The following is a 12218-nucleotide window of genomic DNA, read 5'->3' on the forward strand; positions in this document are numbered from 1 at the left end:
AAGAAAAAGAACCAAGTTGGAAGACTGACTAGCCAACTTCAAGACATTCTATAAAGCTTCAGTAATCAACACAATGAGGTAGTATTGGCAAAAGAAGAGACAAATAGATCAATGGAACAGAATAGTGAGTTCACAAATATACCCACATAAATACAGTCAAATGCTCTTTTACAAAGCAGCAAAGGCAATAAATTGGGCAAAGGCAGAATCTTCAACAAATGATGTTGGAATAACTGGAAAACCACATGCAAAAAAGTGAATCTAGACACAGACTAGACACAAACTAAGATCATGGCATCCAGTCCTATCAGTTTATGGCAAATAGACGGGAAAAATGTGGAAACAGTGTCAGATTTCATTTTCTTGGGCCCCAAAATCAATGCAAACAGTGACTGCAGTCACAAAATTAAAAGATACTTGATCCTTTGGAAGAAAAGCTATGACAAAACTAGACAGCGTATTAAAAAGCACTTTGCTGACAAAGGTTCATACAGTCAAAGCTATGGTTTTTCTAGTAGTTATGTATGGATGTGAGAGTTGGACCATAAAGAAGGCTGAGTGCCGAACAATTGATGCTTTCAACTGTGGTGCTGGAGAAGACTCTTGAGAGTCCCTTGGACTGCAAGGAGATCATACCAGTCAATCCTAAAGGAAATCAATCCTGAATATTCATTGGAAGGACTGAGCTGAAGCTGAAACTCCAATACTTTGGCCACCTGATACAAAGAGCTGACTCAAAAGATCCTGATGCTGGAAAAGACTGAGGGCAAGAGGCAAAGAGGGCAACAGAGGATGAGATGGTTGGATAGCATCACTGACTCAATGGACATGAGTTGTAGCAAACTCAGGGAGATAGTGAAGAACAGAAAGCCCTGGCACACCACAGTTCATGGGCTCGCAAAGAGCTGGACATGACTTAGTGACTGAACAACAAGACACAGACCTCATATACCTCACCAAAATTAACTTAAAATACGTCACAGACCTAAAAGTAAAATGTAAAACTGTAACATGCCTAGGAGATAACATATGAGAAGACCCAGATGACCTTGGGTATAGCAATGACTTTCTAGATACAATACCAAAGACATGATATGAAAGAAATAACTGATAAGCTGGACTTCTTGATTTCATATAAGGATGCTGAGAATTATTTATATTGATAAAATTTATTACCATAAATATTATATAGTAGTCTAATTAATAAATAAGCTGGCTTATTCATTTTCCAATGATGGAGAGACTGCTTTCATTATTAAACTATTATGAATAATAGAAAAATAAAAATTCTTACACATATGTGACAGAGTTTCTTTAGGGTATACTCTTACAAAGCCAATTATAAGATCATAAGGTATACTCATTTTTAACCTTAGTGATCAGTACGATAAAACTGAATACAGTGGTTGAAATATTTTCTTCTCCTACAATCAGAGTATAAGAGTTTTTGCTCTCATTGGATATTTAGTTCTGGTCTTAGATTTTGCCAATCTCACAGAGAAATAGAATCTTGAATCATTTGTATTTCTCTAATAATTAGTTCACATCCTCTAAAAAGAGGCTAAACATCTTTTCATGTTTATTGGATGTGTTCTTCTGTGATCTGCCTATTCATATTCATTATCTATTTTTCAACTGAGTTATTTATCTTTTTTTTAGTGGATTACAAACTTTCAGGTACATCTTGGGTAGCATATTTTCCCATGTAATTATAATAATGTTATTTTTTAAATTTTGAAACAATCTTAAACATACAGAAAATTTGAAACTATAGTAAATTTTTTTTTCTTGAATCATTAGGGAATCAGTTACTGACATGATGCACTATCACTCCTGAAGGCTTTAATGTGTATTTCCAACAAAAATGACAGTGCTGTACATAATCTCAACATAACCAACAAGATTAGGCAATTAACATTAACACTGCCAATGTAATATCTTTAAAAATAACAGTGATTATTCTTTTAAAAACAATAAAGAATAGTATTTCTACACTAAATCATGGTATTCACTCCTCAACAGATGACGATAAGGCTTGAAAACGCTTCATTCTTTCCAAAAAGGGGAGCATACATTAGGACAGACAGCAGGTGAATAACAACTTTCATTTTTTTTCCCCCTATTCTTGACAACACAATAGAGAATGAGATTAAACTCCTGGAAATTTAAACATTAGATCAAACTTTCTGAGAATAATTGCTGGGAAAAGCTGAGAGGGAAATCTCCTCTGGCAATTTCTTTTCAAAGCTGTCCTCCTGGGATGGTCTTAATACAGACCTATTCAGAGGCTAGGGCTAACCTTTAAAAATCCCTTTAAGATCAAAGATTCTTTTATCTCTTTTTATCTTGTACAAATTATTTATGAGGGACATACTCTGTTATTTAAAGTTATGTTTATATAGCAAACACAAAAATAATAATCAATGGCTGAAAATGTTTTAGTATTAGCTCTGCATCAAGAACTGTTAGTAAGTTTACATGGACAATTCTATGATATTAAAGTAACCTGTTCAATACAAAAATGGGAAGAGGAGAAAACTGGTGACAACAGGCATTAAAAAACACTGGGGAATTTTTTCTATAGTCTGAATGAAATAAGGCAGTAAAACTGAAGAAAGAAATGGAGTCAGGACAGATTTGTTTGTCTTTAAGTAGAAGAAAATAAATAGCATGATTGTATGTAATGGGAAAGAGATACAATGAAAAACTAACGATGTGGGAGAAGGGATCTATGAAAGCAATGCCTTTCTTTGAGTGATGGGATCTAACGCAAAAGTAGAGTATTTGCCTCCGTTAGGAGCAAGTACAGTTCATCCATATTAACAGGAAACAGGAAAGATTTTAAGGAGAGAAATGCAAAGTTAGGGTTGCTTAGGAAAATGAGAGGCACCCAGAACATGCAGTCTCTCCTCTCAATGAAGTGTATTATATACATGAATGGCACATCAGGCATGGTTTTGTAGGAAAAGGGTTGGGGACTGCTGTCTTGAATCTACCTGTTTGGGTTTTCCTTAGACTTTGCTATAGTTGTAATGTTCCCAAAGCTTTTATCAGCATCTATCTATCTCCACACTCAGCTGTTATTGCTCCTGAGTACCAGAATTATACATGCCCAGAAAGATAAAGTATAATAGAGATTGTATTTCCTTAAAAAATATTTTCTGCCTCAATAAGAAGTACATGTGAGGATAAGGATTTCAGAAAGAAAAATATGTTCCTTTTTTTCCCTTGCATCTGTTTCCTCTGAACTAAATAAAGCCACAGTTTATAGTTTTTATCTAGAAGTTCTGAATATACCAATTGGCCAGTTCAACTCACTGATTAGACAAAAGTTATAAATAAAATTCTAAAACAAAATTTCTTCTCTCATTTTCTGTCTACTAAAAAGTGAGTCATTAGATTACTTTGAAACTTGAATGCTTCACATACTATTCAAAGGACTTTTCAGTTATAAATAAATAAATGAAGCTAAATATAAACCACATCCATACCTCTCACAGCTGACTGGGAAGGCTGAGTCAAAACTTTGATATCTAATGCACTGTTGATATTTTCTTCTATTGCAGCACAATATCCATCCACAACACTGGTAATAGTGTCCTTCAAAGTTCCAAGATTATGGAAAACCTGAAGAGCAGTTCCGACCTGGGTTGGATTCTTTAAAAAGGTGGTGGTGGGGTGGGGTGGGAAAAGATATAAATAGGAAAAGAAACAAAATAAATATAAATCTACAAGTCTAAGTGGTACTTGAGCAGTTACTATAATATTTTTTAAATTATTACAAACAAGAGCAAAAATAATGCATTTGGAACAAGTATTATTTTTAGTCATTTACTTATTTCTTAAAAGACAAAGTTAAATACCATGTGTATGATTTCCTCCCTTCCCCTTTTCCTCCTCCTTTAAAGGATAATCACAAAATAAAGAATCTGTTACATTACTGGAGCTTACTTGAAATTTACCATCAATCTCTACAAAGAGAGCCATGTAAGAACTAACAACCCTATATTTGTTTAGAAAGAAATAAATTGTGCAGAGTAAACTGCGGGCTGAGCCTTGTGAACTGATACTACTATTCATTATATTATCTTCCTTCATTCATTCACTGAAACTACGACTATATACAGAGTGCCCACTATGGGGTCTATCTTGCTTCTATCTGCTAGAAATATAGTAGTAAATAAAACCAGTTGAGTTTCTGCCCTTATGGAACTTCTATTTACTGAGAAATATATAAAAAAGAATTATAAAAAAGTATCAGATAGTGATAAATGCTATAAAAAAGAAAGCAGGGAATAAAAATAGAGAATGATGTGTATTATTATAGAGGGAAGAGTCAGAGAATGCATCTCAAAGGTAGTATTTAAACAGAGATCAACATCTGGAAAATATGGGGAAATACAGATCTGGGCAGGGGTATCAACAAAGGAACCGAGGTGGAAATGTATTTGGTAGCTAGTGAAAGACCAACCAGGCCACAGTGGTGGCTGGAGCAGAGTGACTGAAGCAGACAGGGGTAAGCAACGAGGGGGAAGTAGAAACACTACCAGTGAGTAGATTCAGTCCACAGTGATATAAATAAGCTGCTGGATTTGTCATTAAGCAAATGACTGAATTAACAAGGTAGATCTACACCAACACAGTTATAGGTCTAAATAGCCGAAATTCCTCTTTCATTTATGATTCAGCATCTATCATTAAAGGCACACAGTTAAAAAGTCAGATTATTTAACATTTTCTTGACTGTTGAGTATAAATAACACAAAATGCTATCTCTGAAGTCTACCGGCGATAGTAAGAGTACATGGCGCACACACACAGTCAGAAGCAGGGTAGGATCAGCTTAGAGACAAGATCAGGAAACATGGTTGGTGAACACCCATTCTAGATTGTTTTTTAATTAAACAAGAAAAAGTAGCAAATGGATATTGTTTCATATTAAAATATGCTTTTGCTTTTAGTAGATATCAAGAATAAAAATTAGGCAGCTGTAAAGACATTTCCCTTATCACTATTCAAGTCTATATAATCTAAGCACTACCTGACCAATTTCAAAGACTATCTTCACCTTAAAAACTAGAATATAGACACATATTATAACATTATATTTATTGCCTTTATTATCCTCAAAGGATCTGAAAATCACTGTTTCTCAACATACAGGTTTTCAGTAACTTACAATAATTATGTAACTTCAATAGCTTACAAAGAATGTACATTGCAAGTTATATGCATATGTTAACTGAAAACATTTGGAGTCTTATTTTACTTGAGCGATCTAGTCAAAATTGATCAGTCTTCCTAAGTTTCTATTCCAAAAATTAACTACTGAAAACTTTCAAAATAGTAACATGTACAGGGCAACATTAAAGAAGCATCCAGTATCAGAATGGTTATCATCAAAAAGACAACAAATAAGTGTTGGCAAGGATGTGGAAAAAGGGGAACCTTCATGTACTGTTGTTGAGAATGTAAATTAGTGCAGCCACTATGAAAAACACTATGGGGGTGCCTCAAAAAATTATGTAAGTAACTGTGAGGAACTCAGCTCTCCCCTCTGTATCCTGAATTCATAAATTTTAAAATGATGAGGATAGATAGATTTCCAAAGCTGGCTGAAGTTCCTTTTTTTTTTTTTTAAATAAAAATGTAACCAACAAGATCTCAACTCTAAAATTCTGATTCGGCTAGATCAGACTGAGGCCCAGTTATTATATTTTAAAGTTCTTCAGGTGCAGCCACCTGGGAACCAACATTTGGAAACCACTTGACTAGATGACTCTGCCAGACTTTGAAAAATGAGAATCATTTGTTCATGTGAAAGACAGGATTTTCTGGTAAAAAGAACTAAATACAAAGAGAAATGACAGAGGAAAATTACAAGAGTATGCTTAAGGAGTGGTATATAGATTTTACTGCCAGAAGTTTTGCATATGTTGGGGAAAAAAAGATAACCTTGAACAGGCAAATAAGGGTCTGGTCACTGACAAGCTTGAACTGCATTCTGTGAAATTTCTATTTAATATTACTGGTAACAGAAAAATGACTCATGTAATAAAATTATCATAATCTAAGATGTTTGAGGAAATAAAAACAATTACATCAGCTCTGGCAATAATTAAAAAAAAAAGAAGGAAAAATAGCTTGGACTAGGGAGTTGCAATTAAAAACAAAGAACAGGACAGATAGGAGAGATTCTGAAACACTGAAAAGAAACTGTCTACTGACTGACTATGATGGACAAGAGGGAAGGAAGAGTCTACCATATACGGAAGTTTCTTCAAGTGTGGGGGCCTCAAAGGACAGAAAAAGAAAAAAGAAAACCAAAAGAAGGAGATCATTTGGGCAAGTGGGTGGAGGAGTGGTGGGGTGAGAGGGTGAACGGCTGTTGTTAATGAAGTGCTCACTGTGAGACATGCGGAGTCTCAGGTGCCAACGGGGCGTTCTCAGTTGGAGATGAGAACACTTTTGAACTGGATAATCATAGGAACCTAGACTGAGTAGCAAGCTAAATTGATGTAATACATAATAAAATACAGAATGTTGGAAACTTTTAATCACAAAGGGAATAAAGAACAGAATTGGTGAGAGTGAGAAAAAAGAAATGGGGTGATAGAATACTCTAATCAGAGTAACCACTGGGAACATTAGAAAAACTGGGAACGAAATCATTTGATCTAGCTATGATTCCAGCAAAGAATACCTCCTAAATATAATAAAAATTAGTGTTCTTTTCCCAACATTCTCTCTCATCACAGACAAATACCACATATTTTGACCAGCAGATTTTTCTGGGTCCTTATTAGTAATAAACATCAGGCTTTCAGTTCCCTTATCTGTAAAATGAGGGGATTGGACTAGATGAATTCTAGTACCCTCGCCAATACTAACACATGATTGTACTATCATTCAGTGTACATCATTTACTCGTGCTAGCACTGTGCAAGGTACTGGGGATTTAAAAAACCTGAAGCAAATACTGTACCGTCTGACCTTTCAATATCTATGGTCTGATGGGCTATAAAGACAATTAAAGCAGCAATTAGAATGTACTATGATAAATTAGAGGAGAAATGGATAGTTTAATAGGAGAGGTGATTAACTCAGAATTGGGGAGGGAAAGAGGGATAGAGGAGTCAAGAAATTTTCCTTAAAGGAAGAAGGCCCAGCCAAGACCCAAAGTGAAATTGTCATGGGAAGGTGTTGGGAGCCGGAGATAAGGAGGGGTCAAAGATTTACAGAAGGAGTCAGGAAAACAAAAGGAAAATCACTTCAAGCAGAGGAATAGCACATACAAAAGCCTGTGAATGAGCACACTGTAGAAATTAAATTGACTAATATAATATCTGATAGGTAAGCTGCTGCTGCTGCTAAGTCGCTTTAGTCGTGTCCGACTCTGTGCGATCCCGTAGACGGCAGCCCACCAGGCTCTGCCATCCCTGGGATTCTCCAGGCAAGAACACTGGAGTGGGTTGCCATTTCCTTCTCCAATGCATGAAAGTGAAAAGTGAAAGTGAAGTCGCTCAGTCATGTCCGACTCAGCGACCCCATGGACTGCAGCCTACCAGGCTCCTCCATCCATGGGATTTTCCAGGCAAGAGTACTGGAGTGGGTCGCCATTGCCTTCTCCAAGAGAACTACACAAATACCTAAACCAGTGCAGGTGCCCCTATCAGTCAATCTCAAACTTTTGGTAAATATAAAAGAACTACCTCAGGGAGCTTGTTAACTAAAAAGGGACACATAAGGAAGACCTGAGATTGCTGGTAAGTTTCCATTTTTTTTAATCTGAACGCTGGTTATGTATGTTTGTTCCCTCTGTGAAAAATTCATTGAGCTGTACTCTTATGAAGTATGTACTTTTCTGTTGATTACATTTTCACCATTCAGTCTAAAATAAGAGGGTTAAGAGCATCAGGGAAAAAAATGCACATGCTTGCAACCCAAGTGTCCACTGAATGGATGAGGAAAATGTGCTATTCAGATAATGAAATATCATTCAGTCTTAAAAAGAAATCCTGTCACATGCTACAACATGGGTGAACATATCATGCTATGCAAAATAAACTAGTCACAAAAAAATACTGTGTGGCTACATATTATTAAGATAATATTATTTACAAATTATTTAATATTACTTATATGAAGACTGTACATATACAGACAAATTCATAGAGACAGTAGAACAGTGGTTGCCAGGGACTCGGGGACAGAGAGGGATACGAGTTGTTCAATAGACACAGTTTCAGTCCAGTGAGATGAAGAGACTTCTGGAAACTGGATGTGTGACATGAACTAATACGAACATACCTAATGCTACTGAACGCTGATGATGATCGATTTTGTATTAGGTGTATTTCATTGGAATTTAAAAACAAATATGCTTGGATCTCAACTTCAGATACACTAATTTGATAGGTTTAGGAAAGAGGCCAAGGAATTCGGATAATTACGATAAACCTAATTTTTCTACTGCAGTCATCCAGTAAGGCCTTATTATGAACCAAGCATTATTTTAGGGGCTTTTACACATGTGAGGTCTAATCCTCCCCAACAAAACATTCAAAGTAGGTGTACTGTTCCCTACTGAAAGAGAGGGAAACTGGGGAATAGAGAAGTCAGCAGAAGCTCCAAGACAACAAAGAATAAATGGTAGAGTAGGGATTCAAACATTAAAACGTCTGGATTTTAAAGTTCATGCTTTTTCCAAATAACAACAAAATAACCATTAGTACCAATTAAAGTCTGACTTTCTTTAAGCAATAAAGTAAAATTTGAAAGTAACTAAGGAAAATGGCCAATAAGTGCTGTTACTTTACTACGTAAGTGAAAGTTGCTTAGTTGTGTCTGAGACTTTTTGCAATCCCATGGATTGTAGCCTGTCAGGCTCCTCTGTCCATGGAATTCTCCAGGCCAGAAAGCTGCAGTGGGTTGCCATGCCCTCTTCCAGGAGATCTTCCCAACCCAGCAATCAAACCCAGGTCTCCCGGATTGCCGGCTGAACCACCAGGGAAGCCCAAGAATACTAGAGTGGATAGCCTATCCCTTCTCCAGGGGATCTTCCTAATCCAGGAATCGAACTGGGGTCTTCTACATTGCTTGCTAAGTAAGGACATTTTTTAAATTTCACTATCTACTATCATCACTTCATAAAAGAAAGGTTGTTTAAATTAACAAGGAAAACAGGGGAAAATTGTCAGAGTAACTAGTTGCCTTGTTTTCATTTTGAATTTTAATGGGAACTGATAAAATCTCAGCATGACTGCTACCAACCTACAGTGTTTGGAAACTAGTACTTCTGTTATCTTTCTGTACAAATAAGCAGGTTAGCCAATCTTGCTTGCATACAATATCCTCAAGTTTCAAGTTTCCCTGAAAATTGCCCATAAAAATATTCCTTCTTTCCTAGTACCCAGGGCCACTGTGTTCTCTCTGAAGTTTGATGGTTTAAATTCAGCGGCAAACAGTTAACTCCTTGCCACACTCACCTGGCTCCACATGCTCTGCTGCAAATCCCAACTTCAACAAAGCTGAAATCAGTACAATCATAAACTGTCCTTAATAGGACACCTTCTCATCCCATAGGCAAACTGTGCAGACACAACGTGAACTAGTCACTGCTCATCTCGGAGCTGCCTATTCTTTGGGCCTATTTTCCCAACGTTCCAAGATTAGCTCTAGGACTTCTCTGTTTCCTTACACCGCCTACCCAAATCCATCCCTCTTTACAAAATCAGACCCATTCCTGGTACTTCTTAGGAAGTCTACATTCATTGCCAGGTTCCACCCTGATCTGTGGAAACAGCATACTACATGAAGATGCCTTGTCCCCTAAGTAGTAATGTTTAAAATGGCCTCCATATCTACCACTTATTTTCTTTTGTCAACATAAGTAGAATAAATATTACAAAGTTCATTTTACAGTTAGGTAACTAAGATACTAAGAAGACAGGTCCAAAGTGGCTTACTAGTAGGCCAGTTTTAGGCCTCAGTCCCTTCACTCCCTATTCTATACTCTTCCACAGCTCACCCTGTCGCCCCCTGACTCTAGATCTCCAGATATACCAGTTTTTCAGGTATTTGTAAGAGATCTCAAAATAAAATGAACAAATTTGAAAAATACCATGCTTTCTAGAAAGAAATAAACTAATGACAAGGAGCAATGTCTATTAGGTACAAAAGTAATTGCAGTTTGGGACCGTGAGTTTTAAATCATTAAAACTAGGCTCAAACATATCTTTATTAATCAACACATTTTTGCCAATGAGAAATAAGTTGGTTTATTCCTGTAGTATAAAAATCCATGTTTCAGGACTCAATGAACTCTTGGAAAGAATTTTGTCTCCTGCTGGTTGTGGAAGTGTTTTCCCTGCAAAAAGTTGTCAAGATGCTTGAAGAAGTGATCAGGTAAATATGGCAGATGAGTCAAAACTTCATTGCCCAATTCATTCAATGCTTGAAGTGTCATGTGACATGTGGCCAGGCGTTGTCATGCAGAAGAATCAGGCCCTTTCTGCTGACCAATGCCATCTGCAGGTGTTGCCACATTCGGTGCATCTCATCCATTTGCAGAGCATATTTCTCAGATGTAATGGTTTCTCTAGGATTCAGAAAGCTATAGTGGATCAGATGGGCAGCAAACCACCAAACAGTGACCGTGACCTTTTTTTGGTGCAAGTTTGGCTTTGGGAAGTGCTTTGGAGCTTCTTCTCTGTCCAACCACTAAGCTGGTCATTGATGACTGTTACATAAAATCCACTTTTCATTGCACTTCACAACCTGATCAAGAAATAGTTTGCTGTTGTTGTGCACAATAAGAGAAGATGACACCTTTAAATGATGATTTTTTTGATTTCTGGTCAGCTCAAGAGGCACCTGCTTACCAAGTTTTTTCATCTTTCCAATTTGCTTCAAATGCCAAATGATCATAGAATTGCGGACATTGAGTTCTTAGGCAATTTTTCATGCAGTGGTAAGAGGATCAGCTTCAATGATGGCTCTCAATTGGCCACTGTCAACTTCTGATGGCCAGCCACTATGTTCCTCATCGTCAAGGCTTTCCCCTTCTTTGCAAAAGTTCTTGAACAACCACTGTGCTGTACATTTGTTTGCAATTCCTGGGCCAAATGCATTGCTGATGTTGCAAGTTGTCTGATTCTTTACGATCCATTTTGAAGTAAAATTAAAAAAAAATGCTCGAATCTGCTTTTTGTCTAACCTCATTTCTATAGTCTAAAATGAATATAAAATGAATAGCAAATAATTAGTCATGAGCCAAAAAACAAAGTGAGAAATGGCCAAGTTCAACAAAGTGGCCGACTTCAACAATGCAAAATTGCAATTACTTTTGCACCAACCTAACAGACAATGTCTTCTCTTTAAATGAGAGTCAATATTCTAAGAGTAATTTTCTACAAATTGTCACTGTGACCTTCAATAAATCACTTAACCATGTATGAAATTTTCCAACTTTGTAAACTGTAATATAAAATGAGATGAAAGACAATATAATAAAGTAGATCTATTTCAGAAGTAGATCAAAACAGATTTCTACCTTTTCAAAAACATTTCAGAAGATGGCATTTTCTTATTAAACTAAAGTTATTTCTTCTGCTTTGGAAACGAATACATGTGATGTAAGTTTTTCTCTTTCTTTTTCAACATCTCCTTAGCATTACATGGGAGGAAAAAAAAAAAACCCACAAGAATACAATCAGGAAACAAGCATAGTTGTTTAGGATCCCTAAAAAGCTTGCCAAAACAGGAACACTGTAACCAAAGTAACAGCTGGTGCTGAGCTAATGGAATGAAGAGACAGCAAGACTGCTGCAAAGATTGTGCCATAATATAGCAAGCAACATTCTCATGTTAACTAAACTATAGATAATACGAGGTGACCTCTGTGAGCATAAATACAGTATTAAATCAAAAGTATGACAGGATTTTAAAAGCTTCATACAACTGAAATTAGAAATGGAAAAGGTGACAGTTTGATTTAACTAAAAACAAAATGCAAAAATCATATAAATGTTTAAGACCAGGATTCCACTCTGCCAGGATCAAATAATCTTTGTGCCAAAAAGACTAACCATCACATTTTACTTTTTTCCCTAATGAACTCTTTAGCAGTTAACTTCTCTTTCTTTAGGTTTCATATAATTAATAGATGTGCTTAGTTACTCAGTAGTGTCTGACTCTTTGCAACCCCATGGACTGTA

General features: G+C 36.3%; 1 protein-coding gene across 9 annotated transcripts in view; it reads right to left on the reverse strand.

Moving 5' to 3' along the window:
• COG5 (component of oligomeric golgi complex 5) overlaps positions 1-12218 on the reverse strand; it is a 283074-nt gene that overhangs the window by 125567 nt on the left and 145289 nt on the right. For 7 of the 9 annotated variants that reach the window (XM_081535940.1, XM_081535938.1, XM_081535936.1 and 4 more), the window contains exon 8: positions 3492-3657. The exons of the other annotated variants lie outside the window; for them this stretch is intronic. In XM_081535940.1, coding sequence (XP_081392066.1) covers positions 3492-3657 — 166 coding nt within the window. The remainder of the gene's footprint in view (positions 1-3491; positions 3658-12218) is intronic. 9 annotated transcript variants of the gene reach the window in all.

This window comes from Giraffa tippelskirchi, chromosome 10 (genome assembly GCF_054371585.1).
Source record: "Giraffa tippelskirchi isolate mGirTip1 chromosome 10, T2T-mGirTip1v1.2.pri, whole genome shotgun sequence".
NCBI classification, from domain to species: domain Eukaryota; kingdom Metazoa; phylum Chordata; class Mammalia; order Artiodactyla; family Giraffidae; genus Giraffa; species Giraffa tippelskirchi.